The sequence below is a fragment of the Rhinoderma darwinii genome, chromosome 11, assembly GCF_050947455.1.
Source record: "Rhinoderma darwinii isolate aRhiDar2 chromosome 11, aRhiDar2.hap1, whole genome shotgun sequence".
Lineage (NCBI taxonomy): Eukaryota > Metazoa > Chordata > Amphibia > Anura > Rhinodermatidae > Rhinoderma > Rhinoderma darwinii.
The window spans coordinates 96,754,636-96,777,354 of record NC_134697.1 but is presented as its reverse complement, the minus strand read 5'-3'; the positions used below and the strand labels follow the sequence as shown (position 1 = coordinate 96,777,354).

The 22,719-nt window shown below is 43.9% G+C and overlaps 2 protein-coding genes across 4 annotated transcripts; both read right to left on the bottom strand.

The window, feature by feature from the left end:
• Nucleotides 1-1,875: 1,875 nt before the first annotated feature.
• LOC142663472 (uncharacterized) lies at nt 1,876-15,731 on the bottom strand. Its single transcript, XM_075842146.1, has 5 exons — nt 15,454-15,731; nt 4,283-4,415; nt 4,017-4,121; nt 3,808-3,931; nt 1,876-3,721 (listed from the first exon to the last, which is right to left on the bottom strand). Exons 1-5 carry the CDS (start codon nt 15,513-15,515, stop codon nt 2,223-2,225), a joined length of 1,923 nt encoding a protein of 640 aa, XP_075698261.1. The 5' UTR covers nt 15,516-15,731; the 3' UTR covers nt 1,876-2,222.
• A 2,778-nt stretch (nt 15,732-18,509) lies between these two features.
• Nucleotides 18,510-22,719, bottom strand: LOC142663423 (uncharacterized). Of its 3 annotated transcripts, none has more exons than XM_075842049.1 (5): nt 22,547-22,719; nt 22,359-22,434; nt 21,612-21,767; nt 21,163-21,526; nt 18,510-19,778 (listed from the first exon to the last, which is right to left on the bottom strand). In XM_075842049.1, exons 2-5 carry the CDS (start codon nt 22,431-22,433, stop codon nt 18,631-18,633), a joined length of 1,743 nt encoding a protein of 580 aa, XP_075698164.1. In that variant the 5' UTR covers nt 22,434; nt 22,547-22,719; the 3' UTR covers nt 18,510-18,630. The 3 variants fall into 3 exon arrangements, with proteins under 3 accessions (XP_075698164.1, XP_075698166.1, XP_075698165.1); XM_075842051.1 differs by having other exon boundaries at nt 21,403-21,526; XM_075842050.1 differs by having other exon boundaries at nt 22,645-22,714.

The window sequence follows — 22,719 nt, the reverse complement described above, 5'->3', positions numbered from 1 at the left end:
GAAGTTTTCTGAAAGTTTAGTTACCCTTTAAGGGAGAGAAAACAAAAAGAGTCGTTATAAATGGTACTCACTGAAAACGGGCTGAAGTCATCAGTGGGGGCCACAAGGATCGGTGTTAGGCCCAATGCTTTTTAATCTCTTTATTAATGACCTTGACGATGGGATTGAGAGCAAAGTGTTAGATTTTGCTGATGATACAAAATTTTGAAGGTTACTTAAAACATGACAGATGAAATTTTATGTTGATAAATGTAAAGTAATGCACATAGGACGCAATAATAGCATTAATTCATATACTTTATATGGAATAAAACTGGAGATAACGGAACAAGAGAAGGACCTGGGTATTCTGGTTACAAATAAGCTAAGCAGCAGCACTCAATGCCAGGCAGCAGCTGCAAAAGCAAATAGGATTTTAGGGTGTATAAAGAGGGATAAAACACCTCCCTCTAGTGGTGGATACCGACAACCAGAATTTTATCTTTCAGCTCAAGGCAGGGGATTCAAAGAATATATTGAAATTAATCCACACATCATTTTGGATCTAAAAATGACAGGACGTAAAAGGCGGACATTCACTTGAAGCTTGGATAAATAAAACTTCAAATTCTGGGTGTTGAGGTTCTCAATTAGTAAGTATCTTGTCTGGAGAATTCCTATGTTTATAAAGCCCCAGTCTTCACAATACTTGACTAGCACCAGAAGTTATAGTGTATTTACCAGTACTCAAAAGCTCTCTCTCTGAAGGGATTGTCCAGGATTTGAAAAACATTGCTTTCTTCCAAAAACAGCACCACACCTGTCCACAGGTGGTGTGTGGAATTGCAACCCAGCTCCATTAACTTCAATGGAGCTCAGCTGCAACACCAGACACAACCTGTGGACAGGTGTGGGGCCGTTTTGAAAAGAAAGCAGCCATGTTTTTCTAATCCCTTTAAATCTCAGCTGGAACTGACCTTCAGGGCGTTCTCTTCACACGTGGGAACGGAATTACTGTAGAGAGACATCTTTTCAGGTGACTAAGAACATATGATAAGCTTTTAGCTGCTCATACATCGTCAGAGAAAAATCCTCTATAAACGTGGAATTATAAAAGGTTAGGTTCTCCTATGAGCATGTTACTGCCACACCTTTGATCCTGTATCATAAAGGGGTTCTCCACTTTGGACAATCGCTACTGGTGAGAAGGGTCCCTTGCCAAGAAGCTGATCACAAAGTTTCCCCCAGCAATCATCTGTGATCTGCGGGGAACCTGGCAGTAAGTGTTCACTTTTCCTGCAGCGCCACCAGAGGGGTAATTAAGTATTACACAGTGTCCATTCTTATTAATGAGTGTGTAATGCAGGACAGATCCTCCAAAGTAACACACTTTTTGTAACCCTAATTCTTGGTTATAAGGACCCATACGCTGGTGGCTTTTCCAATAGCAACTTGAAATCCTTTAAAGTGCAACTTTTTCTAACTTCCGTGTTTTAACTGGAATCTCACGTTAGGGGCTCAGACTCGTATTTACGCGACTAGGACCAAGAGAGGAGGATCCTGAATATGGGACTACCCTCTATTAACTCAGAATCCTGTGATAGGGTATATGAAAAAAGACCGGCCTCCCGTGTCCATGAGCTACCAAAACTAGAAAGGGAAAGAAACTTAGGGGACAAATGAAGAACCCTTATTAATCTTCACGTCTGGTAGGGGATCCTCATTATTTTCTTACCTTGCCAATCTTCAGACCCTCATTAAAAAAAAGGAGACACATATATATATTAGTATGTGACCAGATTTTTCATGTAGGTTACAATATGAAATTTATGCAACACAGTCCTAATAAAGGTCCATAAAACGTCCGTGATACTTTAATTTCTTCTAGCGAGTAGTGACGTAGAAAAGTAAATTGTTAACTAGTGTTCAGGCTAAGGCCGGAGTCACACGGTCGTGTATGGTCTGTTATATTTCCCGGACCGACCGCAGTTCAGGGAGCCAGACTCCTAGCATCATAGTTATGTATGACGCTAGGATTCCCTGCGTCTCAGAGGAAATACTGTCCCGTACTGTAATCATGTTTTAAGCACGGGACTGTAGTACTGCGGGGAGGCAGGGACTCCTAGCATCATAGTTCCCCAGCTCCCTGAACTGTGGTCGGTCCGGGAAATACGGCCGACATACCGTCTGTATATCACGGACTGAACACTGAATCCGCCTTAAATGGGATATAATAGATTCTACTAAGCCCAGCCATTGCCTATCTCGTAATCCAGAAAACTATTTGTCTCTTCAGCAAATTCTCGGAAATTTAACAAGACGTTTTCCTCATCAATGTTTTGATCTGCCGAATAGGAGACCAGATCATTATAATAAGAGGTTTCGCATTGCGGGTATGATGAGGTCTGCGGAGTCCTCTCATAGTTGAGGAGGCTAGAACTTTTGCCAAAACCCTTGCCGTTGTCAGGTTTCTCTCCCGAGTGTGTTCTCCGATGGGTGGTAAGGTTGGAGATACTGGAGAACGATTTCCCACATTCTGGACATGAAAACGGCTTCTCTCCCGTATGGATACGCCGGTGTCTTAGAAGATGAGGTTTACTGGTGAAATACTTGCCGCAGTCCAGACAGACAAAAGGTTTCTCCCCAGTATGAGTCCTCAGATGTTTTAGAAGATTGGAATCCTGATTAAATTTCTTTCCACATTCCAAACACTCGAAAGGTTTCTCCCCTGTATGGATTCTCTGGTGTCGGATAAGATGGGGGTTACGAGCAAAATGTTTCCCGCACACCTTACAAGCAAATGGTTTTTCCCCTGTGTGTGTCCTCTGATGCATGATAAGGTTCGAACTGCTGGAGAAGAATTTACCGCACTCCAAACATTCAAACGGTCTTTCTCCAGTGTGCGTCCTCTGATGCCGAATGAGGTGCGGACTATTGGAAAAACATTTTCCACATTCTAAACATATATAAGATTTGCCCCTTGTTGTGCTCGAGTCACTTAAGCACTTACTGTATGTCAGCAATGACAAATTGAGATCCGCTGGTTGAGTACGGATCTTCCAGTGGTTGTCGTTTCCGAAAGGATCATTGTTGAATGACTTTACTAACGGTGTATAAAGGTCTCCACCCAAATGTCCATTGGTAAACGTGAATTCGTTATTGCCATTGGAGGGTTTATGAGAAAATGTATTGGAGTCTGTGAGGTTTCTAACCCCACACAAGAAAGGTTCCTCCTTAATACGAGGAGATGGATGTGTACGATCTGTGGATGTATTGGAGTCTTTAAGGCTTCTTTCCTCATATGAGGCTGGTTCCTTCTTAAGATTAGATGGATATTGCAGTGTATGATCTATGGGTGTATAAATATGGGGGTGTGAGAGCTTTCTAGGTTCATATGCGGCTGGTTCTTCCTTAATAAATGGACATGGATCAGGTAGTGGACGATCTGTAGATGTATAATTTTCAGGTTCTGTGAGGTCTTCTTCATCACGCGAGATCGTTTTTTCCTTTACATAAGATGGATATTGATAGGTAGGATCTGTGGATGTAGAATTGTTCTGATTTACGATGTTTAGGCCATCACAAGAAACCGGCCTCTTCTTTATTTGAAGAGTTGGATATTGTTGTGTAGGATCTGTGGCTGCAGACATGTTGGGATTTTTGAGATTTCCACCATCACATGAGACTGGTTCCTCCTTAATATGAGTTGGTGGACATTGCTTAGTGGCACCTTTAGGTAGATCTGAAGGAAAGAAATACAAATGGGTAATAAGGTTTATATCCCTCAATTTGTCGGCTACATATATTGGTAATTATCCCTTTTCTTACCCGGTGATGTGCGGTCCCGGTGGTCCTCCATCATGACGTCCTTGTACAGATCCTTGTGGTCTTCTATATACTCCCACTCCTCCATGGAGAAATAGACGGCGACATCCTGACATCTTATAGGAACCTGACACACAATGATACAGTCATCACCCCGACACATTATACCTCGTGTTATTATATAATGTCCCAGCATTCCCGGTAGTCCTCACCTCCCCTGTCAGCAGCTCAATGATCTTGTGGGCGAGGTCCAGGATCTTCTCATCATTCTTTCTCAGGTTTATCATTGATTTATGCAGAGGCATCACTAGGGAGGACTATTCGTAATCAACAACAAAATGACATATGAAAAAAAAAAATCACCATGACACATCCCAATCTCTAAAACATAAAGAAACTTCAAGAAGGGACATCAGTCTCCGAACTACTAATTCGTACCTTAAGTTTCTATCCAACATCAGGTAACAAAATCCCTCACCTCTCCGGTTAGCAAGTAGATGATCTCCCGGGTGAGGTGTAGGATCATCTCACTGCTCTTTTCGTCCATCGTTTGGCCTTTGGGAAAACAGTTGATGGGTTTGTCTGGTTTCTGTGGCCGACCATGAAAAGCTCTGAGGAGAGAGTTTGACTCCATGTTCATTACATACTTAAATAATCGCACAGATGTTTTGTGAACTCTACAGTATCCACTATGAAGTAGAATTGTATATGGTGGTCCACAACCTGCCCCCCCCCCCATACATCTCGGACCTTATCTCCCGATATCTCCTCACACGTTAATCTCCAGTCTTTAAAAGACCTTCTCCTTTGTTCCTCAAATCATCGTCTCCAAGATTTCACCCATACCCTGAAACTCCCTACCCCAACACATCAGACTCTCCCCCACCATCCAAACCTTGAAAAGGAACCTAAAATCCCAGATGAACAGCTTCTACCCTCACCTTCTGTCTCCTTCCTCCTACCCTGTCACATCTCAATTGTGTTCAAGGCAGGAGTTTGACTCGGCCACGCCAAAACTTTAGCTTTGCTTCTATTGAGCCGTTCCGGAGTTTGTCTTTTCTTGGCGGTATGAGGTTTATATAGCAGAATACAATGTTAGCTTTACACCCGATGTAACGAGATCCACGTCTTCCAAAAAGTTCCACCTTTGACTCATCAGTCCATAGAACATTATCCCAAAATATTTGTTGGTCATTAAGGTGTTTTTTGGTAATTATCTGACCAGCCTTTATATTCTTCTTGATTGGCAGTGGTTTTTGCTTTACAAAACTTCCATGGATTCCATATTTGCCCAGTATTATTCCAATGGTGGAATCATGAACGATTATCTAGTATAAGCCAGGCCTACAGCTCCTCAGATGCTCATTTAGGTATTTTGCTGGTCATAGCGAAATATCCTGTAGGAAAATGCCCCAAGTCAATGATCTGGAGCAGTAAGACCACAATCTGAACGTCAAAAACATGTTCAACTCTGTATGGCTCAATACAATCAAAAAGTTTCTAAATTTGCCTAAGACCTGACATGAACTTCATTGAGATGCAGTGGTGAGACAATAAATGAGTAAAGGGCTCTCCCGATTCTTCCCCGATGGAAAATTTCAGGGGGAAGGATAGAAGGACCTTATCGGAGGCCGGGTACACATCGTGTTTTTTTCCTTTTTGTTGGAGGTATACAGTACTGTGAAAAAGTTTTAGGCGGTTTTGGTAAAATGCTGCAAAGTAAGAATGCTGTCAAAAATAGAAGTGTTAACCCCTTAATGACCAGCCTATTTTGGACCTTAATGACCAAGCCATTTTTTACGTTTTTCCATCGTCGCATTCCAAGAGCTATAACCTTTTTATTTTTGCGTCGACATAGCCGTATAAGGTCTTGTTTTTTGCGGGACAAGTTGTACTTTTTAATAGCACCATTTTGGGGGACATATTATTTATTGATTAACTTTTATTAACTTTTTTTTGGGGGGGAAATAGAAAAAAATCTGAAATTTCGTCACTCTTTTTTTGCGTCCTAAATCTATGCCGTTTACCGTGTGATATAAATAACACAATAACTTTATTCAGCGGGTTGTTACGATTGCAACGATACCAAATTTGTATAGTTTTTGTATGTTTTACTACTTTTACACAGTAAAAACGCTTTTTTTTCTAAATTATGTGTTTTTGTGTCTCCATATTTGAAGAGCCGAAACGTTTTTATTTTTTCGCCGATGCGGTCGTATGAGGGCTTTTTTTTTTGCGGGACGACTTGTAGTTTTTATTGGTACCATTGTGGAGTAGATGCGACTTTTTGATCACTTTTTAATCACATTTTTTTAAAGTCAGGATTCATAGAAAACAGCAATTTTCCATAGTTTTTGATTAAATTTTTTACAGTGTTCACCATGCAGGTTAAATAATGTAATAGATTTATAGTCGGGGTCGTTACGGACGCGGCGATACCAAATATGTGTAACTTTTTAACTTTATTTTGTTTTTTTAATAGTAAAGCATTTTGTAAGGGGAAAAAGTGGGTTTTTCATTTTTTTTTCACATTTTTTTTAATTAACTTTATTAAACTTTTTTTTCACTTTTTTACTAGTCCCATTAGGGGACTATAATATGCCATTCCCCGATCGCTATTAGAATACACTGCAATACTTCTGTATTGCAGTGTATTATGCCTGTCCGTTTAAAACGGACAGGCATCTGCTAGGTCATGCCTGCGGCATGATCTAGCAGGCATTCACTCCAGGCAGACCTGGGGGCCTTTATTAGGCCCCCGGCTGCCATCGGAGACACAGACACTCGGCGATCGTATCGCCTGGTGTCGGTGGGAGAGAGAGGGAGCTCCCTCCCTCTCTCCAAAACCACTCAGATGCGGTGCTCGCTATTGCGCACTGCATCTGAGGGGTTAAACGGGTGAGATCGATACTAATACGAGATACGATACTAATACGAGATACGAAGCTAATTAGGGGCATGGAGAATTTAAGTTATGAGGAAAGATTGAAAGAATTAAACCTATTTAGCCTTGAAAAAAGACGACTAAGGGGGGACATGATTAACTTCTATAAATCTATTAATGGCGCATACAAAAAATATGGTGAAATCCTGTTCCATGTAAAACCCCCTCAAAAAACAAGGGGGCACTCCCTCCGTCTGGAGAAAAAAAGGTTCAACCTGCAGAGGCGACAAGTCTTCTTTACTGTGAGAACGGTGAATCTATGGAATAGTCACCGCAGGAGCCGTCACAGCAGGGACAGGAGATGGCTTTACAAAAGGCTTAGATAATTTCCTAGAACAAAAAAATATTAGCTCCTATGTGTAGAAATTTCTCCTTCCCTTTTCCCGTCCCTTGGTTGAACTTGATGGACATGTGTCTTTTTTCAGCCCTGCTAACTATGTAATATCGATCTCACCCGGCAGAGCAGGGACTCTCCCAGCCCTCAGCTGCCTCTGACAGCTGAGAGCAGGGAGATTTGACATCTCCCTGCTCTGTTTACTTATTCCGATGCCGCGACGTAAAAAGTCTATGGCATCGGAATAAGGCCCGTTAGTGACCGACGTAGAAACACGATGGGCCGGTCACTAACGGGTTAATAGTTGTTGTTTTTTTTTAATATCAATAAACATAATACAAATTGAGTGGACAGAAGAGAAATCTATATTAAAACTTGGTGTGACCACCCTTTGCCTTCAAATCCGCATCAATTCTTCTAGGTAAACTTCCACAAAGTCATGAATTTTGTAGGATTATAGTCGGGTGTATGATTAACCAATTCTACTAAACCGGTGACAATGATCATTTTCATGTGTAGATTGAAACACAGTCATTAACTGTAACAGAAACAGCTGTGTAGGAGGCTTAAAACTGAGTGAGGAACAGCCAAACTCTACTACAAAGGTGAGGTTGTGGAGGACAGTTTCACGTCACAGGTCTACCATGGCAAGACTGAGCACAGCAACAAGACACAAGGTAGCTATACTGCATCAGCAAATGGAGTTCGTGATTTAACCAAGATTAATTGTGTCCTCAATGCTGAGAAATACAGGCAGATACTTTTCCATCATACAATACCATCAGGGAGGCGTCTGATTGGCTCCAAATTTATTCTACAGAAGGAGAACGACCCCAAACATCCAGCCAACGTCATTAAAGGGTTACTAAACGTTCGAGATTTGATTGGTGGAGGTCCGAGCTCCGAGACCTCCACCAATCGCTAAAACGAAGCGGCAGAAGTTCCTGTGTGAGCACTCAGCCACTTAGTTTCTGTTCGGCTTTATCCCGAAAGCCGATATATCGGAGTATGGGCTCATAGATTTTCTTTTATAGAATGGTGGGGTCTCAGTGCTCGGACCTCCACCAATCAAAACGTCTGACATGTCACTATGACATGTCAGAAGTTTTTCGAACGTTTAGTTACCCTTTAGGAACTATCTTCAGCGTAAAGAAGAACAAGGAGCCCTGGAAGTGATGATTTGGTCCACACAGAGCCCTGATCTCATCATCATTGAGTCTGTCTGGGATTAGAGGAAGAGACAGAAGGATGTGAGGAAGCGACATCCACAGAACACCTGTGGTTAGTTCTCCAGGATGTTTGGAACAACCTCCCGGCCGAGTTCCTTCAAAAACTGTGTGCAAGTACCTAGAAGAGCTGATGCTGTTTTGAAGGTAAAGGGTGATCACACCAAATATTTGATTTAGATTTCTCTTCTGTGCGTTCACTTTGCATTTTGTTAATTGACAAGAAAAAACTATTAACACTTCTATTTTTGAAAGTATTTTTACTTTACAGCAGTTTACAACTGCCTAAACTTTTGCACAGTACTGTGCGTCACGAGAACTACCGACGTGTATTTCCGACAGAAGGTAGCGACGTATCCCACTGTTTAGACATACAGTGAGATATGTCGCCTAAACTCCCCGGGCAGAGTGCTACTTGAAGCGCTATTCCCGGGGAAGCTCCTGACATCACTGTCCATATATGGACAGATGCCAGTAGCTACAATGCTGGAGTCCCCGGCCAGAGAATCGCAAGCGTTTTGGCCGGGGACTCCGGTCCTGTGGAAGCCCTTGACGTCACTATCCACTCTTTTGGCCTCTGTCAGGCTAATGGAGCCCTACAGGCATGTTTAGCATGAATGTCAGGGGCTTTCCCAACACGATGTGATCCAGGCCTGAAGTGTACGGTCACCGTCAGTTGTTGCTGGATAATTAAAGACGTGATTATTCAAATGGTTTCTGATATCTTTGAAGATCTAAATCAACGAAAGACTACGGAAAATTCTGGATGGTCATTTTTTTTATTAAATCAACGTGCTTTGTGTTTTTAAACGGGTTGTCCGCGACCGGACAACTGATGACCTGTCCACAGGACCCCGCGCCGGTCGGCTGCTCCAGCTGCCTCCGAGAACCGGATGTCCATGCCGGTAGGAGATGGCTTTGGTCACGGAATAGCGTCCGAGCTGCAGTACTGCAAGTGAATAGGAGGAGAGCGCAGAACGGCCGCTGTGCAGCGTACAGAGCCAACTGCTCCTGCCTCCAGCCACCGCATACCCTTCAAAACATCTGGTGCCCGGAGGCAGCCGGATCAGCTGCGAGGTTCGGGTGTTGGACCAGCACCAATCATATACTGATGACCTATCCTGTAAATATGCCATCAGATGACCGGTCGTGGACAGCCCCTTTAATGACTTCTCTAATTGCCTTTATTAAACAATTGTTGTACTTTTTACGATACAGTTTCTATATATATTCCGTATCGTGTTCTCTCAACCAAATCCATCAGTTCAGCTGCACTGACGGCTCGACAGAGAGCGGGTCCTGTGTCTCTGACGCAAAGGATCCACCTAATATCAATCACATCGAAGTTCATAACATACATGTGATAGTTATTAGCCGTATACATGGGATCAGCAGACAGTATCACACAGGATAGGATTAGATACACAGCTCAGCAGACAGTATCACACATGATAGGATTAGATACAGGGCTCAGCAGACAGTATCACACATGATAGGATTAGATACACGGCTCAGCAGACAGTATCACACATGATAGGATTAGATACAGGGCTCAGCAGACAGTATCACACATGATAGGATTAGATACACGGCTCAGCAGACAGTATCACACATGATAGGATTAGATACAGGGCTCAGCAGGCAGTATCACACATGATAGGATTAGATACACAGCTCAGCACAGTATCACACATGATAGGATTAGATACACAGCTCAGCAGGCAATATCACACATGATAGGATTAGATACACAGCTCAGCACACAGTATCACACATGATAGGATTAGATACACGGCTCAGCAGAGAGTATCACACATGATAGGATTAGATACACGGCTCAGCAGACAGTATCACACATGATAGGATTAGATACACGGCTCAGCAGAGAGTATCACACATGATAGGATTAGATACACAGCTCAGCACAGAGTATCACACATGATAGGATTAGATACACAGCTCAGCAGAGAGTATCACACATGATAGGATTAGATACAGGGCTCAGCAGACAGTATCACACATGATAGGATTAGATACAGCTCAACAGACAGTATCACACATGATAGGATTAGATACACAGCTCAGCAGACAGTATCACACATGATAGGATTAGATACACAGCTCAGCAGACAGTATCACACATGATAGGATTAGATACACAGCTCAGCAGACAGTATTACACATGATAGGATTAGATACACATCTCAACAGACAGTATCACACATGATAGGATTAGATACAGGGCTCAACAGACTGTCACACATGATAGGATTAGATACACGGCTCAGCAGGCAGTATCACACATGATAGGATTAGATACAGGGCTCAGCAGACAGTATCACACATGATAGGATTAGATACACAGTTCAGCAGACAGTATCACACATGATAGGATTAGATACAGGTCTCAGCAGACAGTATCACACATGATAGGATTAGATACACAGCTCAGTAGACAGTATCACACATGATAGGATTAGATACACAACTCAGCAGACAGTATCACACATGATAGGATTAGATACAGGTCTCAGCAGACAGTATCACACATGATAGGATTAGATACAGTGGCTCAGTAGACAGTATCACACATGATAGGATTAGATACAGTGGCTCACCAGACAGTATCACACATGATAGGATTAGATACACAGATCAGCAGACAGTATCACACATGATAGGATTAGATACACAACTCAGCAGGCAGTATCACACATGATAGGATTAGATACACGGCTCAGCAGGCAGTATCACACATGATAGGATTAGATACACAGCTCAGCAGACAGTATCACACATGATAGGATTAGATACACAGCTCAGCAGACAGTATCACACATGATAGGATTAGATACACAGCTCAGCAGACAGTATCACACATGATAGGATTAGATACAGGGCCCAGCAGACAGTATCACACATGATAGGATTAGATACACAGCTCAGCAGACAGTATCACACATGATAGGATTAGATACAGTGGCTCACCAGACAGTATCACACATGATAGGATTAGATACAGTGGCTCACCAGACAGTATCACACATGATAGGATTAGATACACAGATCAGCAGACAGTATCACACATGATAGGATTAGATACACGGCTCAGCAGGCAGTATCACACATGATAGGATTAGATACACAGCTCAGCAGACAGTATCACACATGATAGGATTAGATACACAGCTCAGCAGACAGTATCACACATGATAGGATTAGATACACAGCTCAGCAGACAGTATCACACATGATAGGATTAGATACACAGCTCAGCACACAGTATCACACATGATAGGATTAGATACAGCTCAGCAGACAGTATCACACATGATAGGATTAGATACACAGCTCAGCAGACAGTATCACACATGATAGGATTAGATACACAGCTCAGCAGACAGTATCATACATGATAGGATTAGATACACAGCTCAGCAGGCAGTATCACACATGATAGGATTAGATACACAGCACAGCAGACAGTATAACACATGATAGGATTAGATACACAGCTCAGCAGGCAGTATCACACATGATAGGATTAGATACAGCTCAGCAGACAGTATCACACATGACAGGATTAGATACACGGCTCAGTAGACAGTATCACACATGATAGGATTAGATACACAGCCCAGCAGACAGTATCACACAGGAAAGGATTATACACAGCTCAGCAGACAGTATCACACATGATAGGATTAGATACACAGCTCAGCAGGCAGTATCACACGATAGGATTAGATACACGGCTCAGCAGGCAGTATTACACATGATAGGATTAGATACACGGCTCAGCAGACAGTATCACACATGATAGGATTAGATACAGCTCAGCAGACAGTGTCATACATGATAGGATTAGATACACGGCTCAGTAGACAGTATCACACATGATAGGATTAGATACACAGCTCAGCAGGCAGTATCACACATGATAGGATTAGATACAGGGCCTTGCAGACAGTATCACACATGATAGGATAAGATACACAGCTCAGCAGACAGTATCACACATGATAGGATTAGATACAGGGCCCAGCAGACAGTACCACACATGATAGGATTAGATACAGCGGATCAGCAGACAGTATCACACATGATAGGATAAGATACACAGCTCAGCAGACAGTATCACACATGATAGGATTAGATACAGGGCCCAGCAGACAGTATCACACATGATAGGATTAGATACACAGCACAGCAGACAGTATCACACATGATAGGATAAGATACACGGCTCAGCAGGCAGTATCACACATGATAGGATAAGATACACGGCTCAGCAGGCAGTATTACACATGATAGGATTAGATACACGGCTCAGCAGACAGTATCACACATGATAGGATTAGATACACCGCTCAGCAGACAGTATCACACATGATAGGATTAGATACACGGCTCAGTAGACAGTATCACACATGATAGGATTAGATACACAGCCCAGCAGACAGTATCACACAGGATAGGATTAGATACACAGCTCAGCAGACAGTATCACACATGATAGGATTAGATACACAGCTCAGCAGACAGTACCACACATGATAGGATTAGATACACAGCTCAGCAGACAGTATCACACATGATAGGATTAGATACACAGCTCAGCAGACAGTATCACACATGATAGGATTAGATACACAGCTCAGCAGACAGTATTACACATGATAGGATTAGATACACAGCTCAGCAGACAGTATCACACATGATAGGATTAGATACACAGCTCAGCAGACAGTATCACACATGATAGGATTAGATACAGCTCAGCAGACAGTATCACACATGATAGGATTAGATACACAGCTCAGCAGACAGTATCACACATGATAGGATTAGATACACAGCTCAGCAGACAGTATCACACATGATAGGATTAGATACAGCTCAGCAGGCAGTATCACACGATAGGATTAGATACACAGCTCAGCAGACAGTATCATACATGATAGGATTAGATACACAGCTCAGCAGACAGTATCACACATGATAGGATTAGATACAGCTCAGCAGACAGTATCACACATGATAGGATTAGATACACAGCTCAGCAGGCAGTATCACACGATAGGATTAGATACACGGCTCAGCAGACAGTATCATACATGATAGGATTAGATACACAGCTCAGCAGACAGTATCACACATGATAGGATTAGATACACAGCTCAGCAGGCAGTATCACACGATAGGATTAGATACACGGCTCAGCAGACAGTATCATACATGATAGGATTAGATACACGGCTCAGCAGGCAGTATTACACATGATAGGATTAGATACACGGCTCAGCAGACAGTATCACACATGATAGGATTAGATACAGCTCAGCAGACAGTGTCATACATGATAGGATTAGATACACGGCTCAGTAGACAGTATCACACATGATAGGATTAGATACACAGCTCAGCAGGCAGTATCACACATGATAGGATTAGATACAGGGCCTTGCAGACAGTATCACACATGATAGGATAAGATACACAGCTCAGCAGACAGTATCACACATGATAGGATTAGATACAGGGCCCAGCAGACAGTATCACACATGATAGGATTAGATACACAGCACAGCAGACAGTATCACACATGATAGGATAAGATACACGGCTCAGCAGGCAGTATCACACATGATAGGATAAGATACACGGCTCAGCAGGCAGTATCACACATGATAGGATAAGATACACGGCTCAGCAGGCAGTATTACACATGATAGGATTAGATACACGGCTCAGCAGACAGTATCACACATGATAGGATTAGATACACGGCTCAGCAGGCAGTATCACACATGATAGGATTAGATACACCGCTCAGCAGACAGTATCACACATGATAGGATTAGATACACGGCTCAGTAGACAGTATCACACATGATAGGATTAGATACACAGCCCAGCAGACAGTATCACACAGGATAGGATTAGATACACAGCTCAGCAGACAGTATCACACATGATAGGATTAGATACACAGCTCAGCAGACAGTACCACACATGATAGGATTAGATACACAGCTCAGCAGACAGTATCACACATGATAGGATTAGATACACGGCTCAGCAGACAGTATCACACATGATAGGATTAGATACACGGCTCAGCAGGCAGTATGTAACGTGGATATATTTAGGATACGCTGTAGGGAGACTAACAACTAATCAACTTCTTTATTAAACAGCAGCGTACGTTTCGGCAGAGTGGTCAATAATCGAGGTCGGGGAACTCGACATCCGCGGGAGTTCCCACCGTGCCCATTTGTGTCATAGGAATCCCTGGACCCACAGGTCCCGCCTCCTATAGTGCCGCCACGGGTCACAGAGACGCCACTCTCTACCACACCGCTTATCCCGATGTCTTTATTTACCTTTTACCGGGTTGCACCAGATTCCTTTTGTGGGGGACGCCCTCCAACCCCGGCTATACTTACCCGGGTCGTTGCGGAGGCACCGCTACCGGACACCCTCGGCGGTACTCTGGCAACAGTCCGAGTACCTTAGGCACATTTATTTAAGGGGTATTGTAACGTAAGCAGATAATCCAAAGTCCATGCAAATCAGTATGTTGAATAAGAGGATTACCGCCCCTTTAAGACCGTTTTGCACCGGCTATAACATAAATATACCTGCCATGTAACTTGTATATTTATAACCAGGGAATATTACTTCAAAGATGACTGTTCAGGCCAATTACCACCAGGCGTGGCGGGACGACCAGTCAGTATTCAGACCTTATTCTCAGGTCCCTCTGACCTGATGACACTTTCTGGTGTGAAGATTCCCTCATGTTCAGCTTCTTTCTACCTATTGTCACTCCCTCCCTCCACTGCCATTACCTCACACTTTCCCGCCTTTTTGTAACTCCGCCCCTTCTCCAACCTCTTAATAGCCCCACCATCAGTATCCATATACTTACCCTCCTCACTCCTGAGTTGAGTCCTCCTCGGGCTCAGCGCTGGGTCCTCACACCCATCAGCGCCACGCATGTAACGTTGTGACGCTGAACGATACAGGACCCAGCGCTGAGCCCGAGGAGGACTCAACTCAGGAGTGAGGAGGGTAAGTATATGGAACCGGTTCTGTAGTAACAGGTGCTCCTGTAGGGCCCAGAGATAGCAATACTTTACCCTGATACACAGCGTCTATAGTCTTCAGTGACACGATCCTCCCGATCACTGATCCACAACATTCATGACTGAAGTCTCAAGGTGATGTCGCCCTCTGCTGGTAGCACTAGTGATGTCTCATAAAATTTACTAGATTTACAATAGAGATGGGTTCAGGGTCCTGAAGCTCCTCCCAGCTGTCAAGATCTTCATGAGGGGAGCACCCAAAATCCAGGAGCGTTCCACAATGTCCCCTGGACACTGGAGAAGCCTGTAATACTACAAGATGATATACTACTATGTCACAATACTATATAATGATAAGAGTGCTATAATATAAGCACAACTATTATAAAGTTACAATACTACAGCACTGTAATAACCATATAACTACATAATTATGATGCAGCATAAAGATCATATAGTAATACAGCAAAACACTTTATCATAACATTAGTGACGATATGATAATAATAATAATAGGGCGCCCTCATGACATAACAGTATACGACCTGCATTACCTGTCAGCAGCAGCACAGTGTGGGGGACATATTTCAGCAGCACGCCGGAAGCAGTGACGTCGCAGCGCGGGAAGTTGTGTCGAGTTGTAGTTCGGGCTGCACTGGAACGGACGCGCCATTTTGTTGGAGGATTTGCTGGACACGTGACGTCAGGGTTAAAGTACAATGTCTTGTGCTCTAGTGCCGAGGGAACATACTTAGCAGCCAATGAGACGGCAGTGCCAGAGAGAAGTCGGACGATAGAGGTGGAGGAAATGCAGGGGAGGCTGTCCTCTCACTGTAACTTTTCCATATAGATATCTCTTTCTGTATGTTTATATCAATACTTACTTGTGTGTATATATGTAAATGATTGACACCTATTCATTAAATATTGAATTGCTAGCTTACTTCATGCATCAATTCCTGCAGGAATTCTGATCAAGGGACTGAGTTATGGAGACTTTCTACTTTCAAGACAAGGTTCAAAGGTTTCCTAATAAAGACATAGACTCTAAGGCCTTGTTCACACGGCGTCTTTTCGTCATCAATGGGCAAGCGCGTTGTTAGTGCATACGACGCGTTTTGTAAACATGGTGTGTAAAAAAAGAAGTGTCAGGTCAATTCTTTGGCGTGTAAAATGCGCCTTACTCCTATAGTCAATTGGAGTACTAATTACGCGCAAAGAAAATGCGCCGAAAACGTGTAAAAAACAGCTGTATTTTAAGAAGCGCTTTACAAGAATGCTGGCGTTTTTGACACGTTTACATGTAATTTTTTGGAGCGGTGTGTAACAAGGTCTTTGTGAGGAAGGGGTGGCACCCAAGACACGCCGGCAAACAGCTGATTGGCGATGTATGTCCTCAGTGGCTGCCACCAGAGAGAGAGCTGCTGCTTCTGGGAGTGACACCCCCCCCTCCCAGATCCAGTGGGACAGTCGTGAATTCTGGTTGATGTCCCGCAGTTCTGGCGGGCTGGCAGCATGACCCAGTTTCAACTATATCTGCGTGCTCAGGACTCAGATAAGGTTGAATTCAATGGTGGGGCAGGTAGCCGACAGCTCCCTGCTCCACCATTCACTATGTGACAGCTGCCGTGAGTGGCTAGGCACAGGAGGGTGTGATGTAGTGACATCATCATGACTGCCTGTGTGTAGACACTATGGGGGCATTATACTGTGTGGGGAGCAGTTATGGAGGCATGATACTGTATGGCGACATTATACTGTGTGGGGAGGCACTATACGGGGAATTATACTGTGTGGGGAGGCACTATACAGGGAATTATACTGTGTGGGGAGGCACTATACAGGGAATTATACTGTGTGGGGAGGCACTATACAGGGAATTATACTGTGTGGGGAGGCACTATACGGGGAATTATACTGTGTGGGGAGGCACTATACAGGGAATTATACTGTGTGGGGAGGCACTATACGGGGAATTATACTGTGTGGGGAGGCACTATACGGGGAATTATACTGTGTGGGAAGGCACTATACGGGGAATTATACTGTGTGGGGGCACTATACGGGGAATTATACTGTGTGGGGAGGCACTATACAGGGAATTATACTGTGTGGGGAGGCACTATACGGGGAATTATACTGTGTGGGGAGGCACTATACGGGGAATTATACTGTGTGGGAAGGCACTATACGGGGAATTATACTGTGTGGGGGCACTATACAGGGAATTATACTGTGTGGGGGCACTATACGGGGAATTATACTGTGTGGGGGCACTATACGGGGAATTATACTGTGTGGAGGCACTATGGGGCTTGATGCTGTGTGGGGCACTATGGGGGAATGAGACTGTGTGTGGGCACTTTGGGGGCATGATGTGTGGGGAGCATAATACTGTATGGGGCATGACATTGTGTGGGGCACTACAGGGTATAAAACTCTGCAGAGGGCACTCTGGGGGAACGATACAATATGGGGGGCTTTGCGTCCCGCATGAGTTGTCCCTCTTTCCGATCGTTATACTTGGGAGGTGATGGTATAAAGGATTCTGGTAAAGGCATGGCGTCTTTCTGACAAAGGGATAGAAGCTCTGGCCTGGAGGTAGGAAGGCGAGTGACCTCATCATTTTAACCTCCTCTCCTTTTGGGTTCAGCTTTGAGACAATTTAAGGTTCCCTGGTCATAATAAAAGGTTTAGACAACTCATATATCGGGCCTCCCTCTAATGAGATGATGACAGGGCTCTAAGTTATGGGAGGCCACCAATGAACTGATTGAGGTGATTGCTGCTCCATTCAAGCTCCTCCTAGGGGTGCAGTAGGAAGAAACGGGGGCTATGGACCCTTGTTCTAGCGATTGGGTGGGGCCACCAGCGATCAGACATCTATCACCAACCCCGTGGATTGGCGATGTTTATCTTGGCACAACCCCTTTAAAGGGGAACCCGCTGCTGATGGAATGGGCACAGCTCCTGTACCCGTGCCAGCTACTATTGGGTCCTATTGCGGTAAGAACTCTGCATTTAGGACGTAATACTACATCCAAGAGGGACTGATCAATGACCACTAAAGGAGAATGGATCCATCACAACACCATAAACCTCACTCCGTGTTTCCTATAGGTAGTGCGTTATCCATCACAATACTTTTAATGCAGTGTATTATATTCAATCCCAAAAATTATCTTAACAAATCAGTCGATGGAAGAGGGGTGTCCAAACCCCGACATTTCCTTAGAAAAAAGAGAATTTTCTTGTCCGATGACTCCTTTGGTGGGCAAAGAGCGAGGAACTTTTCATGAAGGATTTACCGCATTCGGCACAGTAGTATGGATTCTCTCCTCCGTGGACCCCCTGATGTGAAACAAGGTTGGAACTTTTTATGAAACTTTTCCCGCAAATGGAACATATGAAGGGTTTCTCCCCAGTGTGGGTCCGTTGGTGTGTCACAAGGATCGACTTCTGGTTGAAGCTCTTGCCGCATTCAGAACAAGAGAATGGTTTTTCTCCAGTGTGGATCCTCTGATGTCGGATGAGATGAGGTTTAGTTGAGAAATATTTTCCACATTCGAAACAGAAAAACTGATTCTCTCTTGGCTTAAATCTAGGTTGCCGGAAAAAGTCCAACGTTTTTGTAAACCTTATATCTCGATCATAACTAACTGGCCTTGACCCAGGGTGCTCCTTCTGTTGGACAGCCATACTGGAGTTACCGGCAACTGATTTCCACAAGTCGGGACAACCTGTTGACTTATCTCCTACAGAAGTCCTCTGGCTCATAGAAAAAACGGATCTACTCCCAAAGACCTCCCCATGTTCGGTAAAGTTCATCAATGACGAGCGATGGACGTTCTCGGAGCCGATATCCCAGTTATCATAGTCTAGGATCCCCATGTCTGTATATAGCTGGTCTACTGGTGTATACATATCGAGGCTACTCTCTTGACAAATGTCCACAGGTACGTAAAAGTCCGACTCCGGAAGCCTTCCACCGTCACATGACACAAGCTTCTCCCTAATGTTAGGATTCGGATACTGTACATGACCACAAGGGTTAAAGCTACTTGTTTTGGTTGAACTTCCATCTTCGCCCGAGACGGGTTCCTCTTTAATACAAGAAGATGGATGATGGGTGGATGAAGAAAGGTTTCCACCATCCCATGACATACGTTTGTCCTTATGTGTATCACAATCATGGTCCTTGAAGTTCTTCTCTGTAGGTGGACCTGACGGTACAGGGACTTCCATCTTGGGGGTCCTCCCCTCTTCGCACCCTTCACATTCGGTCAGGGATTTTGTTTCAATAGAACTTTTTTGATCATGACGGTAAGTCGAGATAGGGATCGGATCTTCAGATACATTTTTGTCATGGAGAGGAACACCTAAAAAATATAAAATAACTTATTGATTTGGGGTTCGTAATCACCATTTTTTTAAATTTCCCTTTAGTTTTTTCCTCCCCACCTTCCGAAAGCCATAACTTTTTTTTATTTTTCCGTCTATATAGCCATATAAAGGGCTTGTTTTTTGCGGGACGAGTTGTAGTTTTTCATGGCACCATTTATTGTACCATATACTGGGAAACTGGAAAAAATTATTTGTGGGTTGGAATGGGAAAAAAAGTCCGCTATTCCTCAATGTTTTTTTGGGGTTTTGTTTTTACGGCGTTCACCGTGCGCTTTAAACAACATGTTAGCTTTATTCTGCGGGTCAATACGATTACAGCGATACCAGACATGTTTTTTTTATGTTTTACTACTTTTACAGGGAAAAAACGAATTGTTAAAAATAAAAAAATGTTTCGTGTCGCCGTATTCGAGGAGGCAAAACTATTTTTCTGTCGATTGAGCGGTGCGAGGGCTTATCTTTTGCGTGACGAGCTGTAGTTTTATTGGTACCATTTTGGGGTACATGCAATTTATTGATGACTTTTTATTAATTTTTTTTGGGGGAGATGAACGATTCTGGCGATTTATTTTTTATTTGCTGTATGGACTAAATAACGATATATTGTGATAGTTCAGACTTTTACGGACGTGGCGATACCAATTATGTTAATTTTTTTTAAATTGCTTTAGGAGGGAAATGTTTTTTTTTAACTTTTAATATTTTTTTGGTACATTTTTTTATTAGTCCCCCTAGGAGACTTGAACCAGTGATCGTTGGATGACTTACACAATTTAGTGCTGGCCCTTTAAGAATTATATTTTATCTAGGTAATTTTGAATTGCATTTTTTATTGCTCGTATCCATCTAAAAGAAAAAATGAAGGGTGTGATTCAGGACTTTTTACAATCAGCAGCAGGACACGAGATGGCATAACATAATAAACCAGCAGAAACTCACCCGCTGTAGTGCCCCCGCTCCATTGCTGATTACACATAAAGGCCAGATGCACATGACCGTAAAAAATTCTCCGGAATTGCGGTCCGTAATATGGTCCGCAAATACAGACCCGTTCAGTTCTATTGGCCGCGGACACCTTTCCGTAGCGCTACGGATGGATGTCTGTGCCGGGAATTATGGAACGTCCTATTTTTCGTGTTTTACAGGCCGTGCTCCCATACTTTGTAATGGAGCACAGCCGCAATCGCGGGCCATAATTACGGGCCTAAGGGTGCACTACCGTTTTGTGTATACAGCTTCTTTATTAATCTCGGTGTCTGAAAAACCATGTGCACGCTGATCCTGTGTCCCTTACTAATGGATATCGTACGTTGTGAATCTAAGACGTCTACAGAAACAACACCGAAGATCAGAACTTACCCGGTGATGTGCGGTTCTGGTGGTCCTCCATCATGGCATCCTTGTACAGATCCCTCTTACCCGGAGATGTGCGGTCCCGGTGGTCCTCCATCATGACTTCCTTGTAGAGATCCTTCTTACCCGGTGATGTGCGGTTCCGGTGGTCCTCCATCATGATGTCCTTGTACAGATCCTTCTTACCCGGTGATGTGCGGTCCCGTTGGTCCTCCATCATGACTTCCTTGTAGAGATCCTTCTTACCCGGTGATGTTCGGTTCCGGTTTTCCTCCATCATGACCTCCTTGTACAGATCCTTGTGGTCTTCTAGATACTCCCACTCCTCCATGGAGAAATAGATGGCGACATCCTGACATCTTATAGGCACCTGACACACAATGATACAGTCATCATCCCGACACATTATACCTTGTGTTATTATATAATGTCCCAGCATTCCCGGCAGCGCTCACCTCCCCCGTCAGCAGCTCAATGATCTTGTGGGTGAGGTCCAGGATCTTCTCATTGTTCCTCTCATGTGTGAGTGGGTGAGGTGGAGGCGCCGTGATGGGGGTCGGGGTTCTTCTTCTTCTACTTTCATCAGACGTCTTCTTCACCGGAGTGTAATCCTACATGTTGAAAGGTTGCATCTTATTACTTATAGGTCATAGCAGCCCCAGATACTGGAAAAAAGTCCTAAGAAGGGACCACTGTTGGGGTTGTGCTAGATCTGGTTAGACACGGCAGTCATGTGACTTGTCACCCGGCAATCATAAGATCGCTGGAACCAATGGAGGCATTGCATACAGGGCAACCGGGAAGGTAGAAACGATAAAATACCCTTTTCTGCCCCTAGAATAAGGCCCATTTATGACCGCCGTAAAAAAGGCGCACCGGTGGTCACAAAGGGGTTAAAGTGTTTTTCAACGCATTTTGCTAGGATGTGCCATCACTTGCTGATTGGTCGGGGTCCGACCACAGGGACTGATCATGAGAATAGCGCCCAGGCGGGAACGAATGAGCCGCCGAGTCATTCTAAAGCATGTGAAATATGCTAAGCAGCCTGATTGGCTGAGAGGCATCACACGGTCACAGCTAGGAGAAGTTGCAGCTGCGATCACATGGTGCCTCTTGGCCAATCAAGTCAGAAAGGTGCCATAAGATGCATATGACGCCGCCCCGAACTCTGGTCATATGACTTATTTCCCAGAATCCCTCACCTCTCCAGTCAGAAGGTAGATGATCTCCAGGGTGAGGCTGAGGATGGTGTCAGTCATGTTGCCTTTGGCCATCATTCTGCATGAGATATTAAACATATTAAAGCTTAAATTATGAACAGAAACATTAAAGGGGACGTTTATTACTGACGTTATTACAGTTACCAATGTACACAGGTCACACAACTAACCTCAGCGGGAATAACGCGCTCCTTACTGTGCAGTCCTGAAGTACAGAGGTGACATAACAACAGTGCTGTGATAAAACGTTCTATTCAGCGGTGACTACCTCTCCACTGCAGCACAAAATCCCCCGGAAGTCACAGCGACTCACTCCGCCCGCACAGCGCAGTACAACGTGCAG

Coding starts and splice junctions, on each gene's coding strand:
- LOC142663472 (XM_075842146.1), bottom strand. CDS start 15,515: ATGTTGTGGATCAGTGATCGGGAGGATCGTGTCACTGAAGACTATAGA. Junction 4,416..15,453: donor TATAGACGCTGTGTATCAGG/GTAAAGTATTGC, acceptor CTCTCTCCTCAG/AGCTTTTCATGGTCGGCCAC. Junction 4,122..4,282: donor TCTACTTGCTAACCGGAGAG/GTGAGGGATTTT, acceptor GATTACGAATAG/TCCTCCCTAGTGATGCCTCT.
- LOC142663423 (XM_075842049.1), bottom strand. CDS start 22,433: ATGATGGCCAAAGGCAACATGACTGACACCATCCTCAGCCTCACCCTG. Junction 21,768..22,358: donor TCTACCTTCTGACTGGAGAG/GTGAGGGATTCT, acceptor TTCAACATGTAG/GATTACACTCCGGTGAAGAA. Junction 19,779..21,162: donor CCAGAACCGCACATCACCGG/GTAAGTTCTGAT, acceptor TATATTTTTTAG/GTGTTCCTCTCCATGACAAA.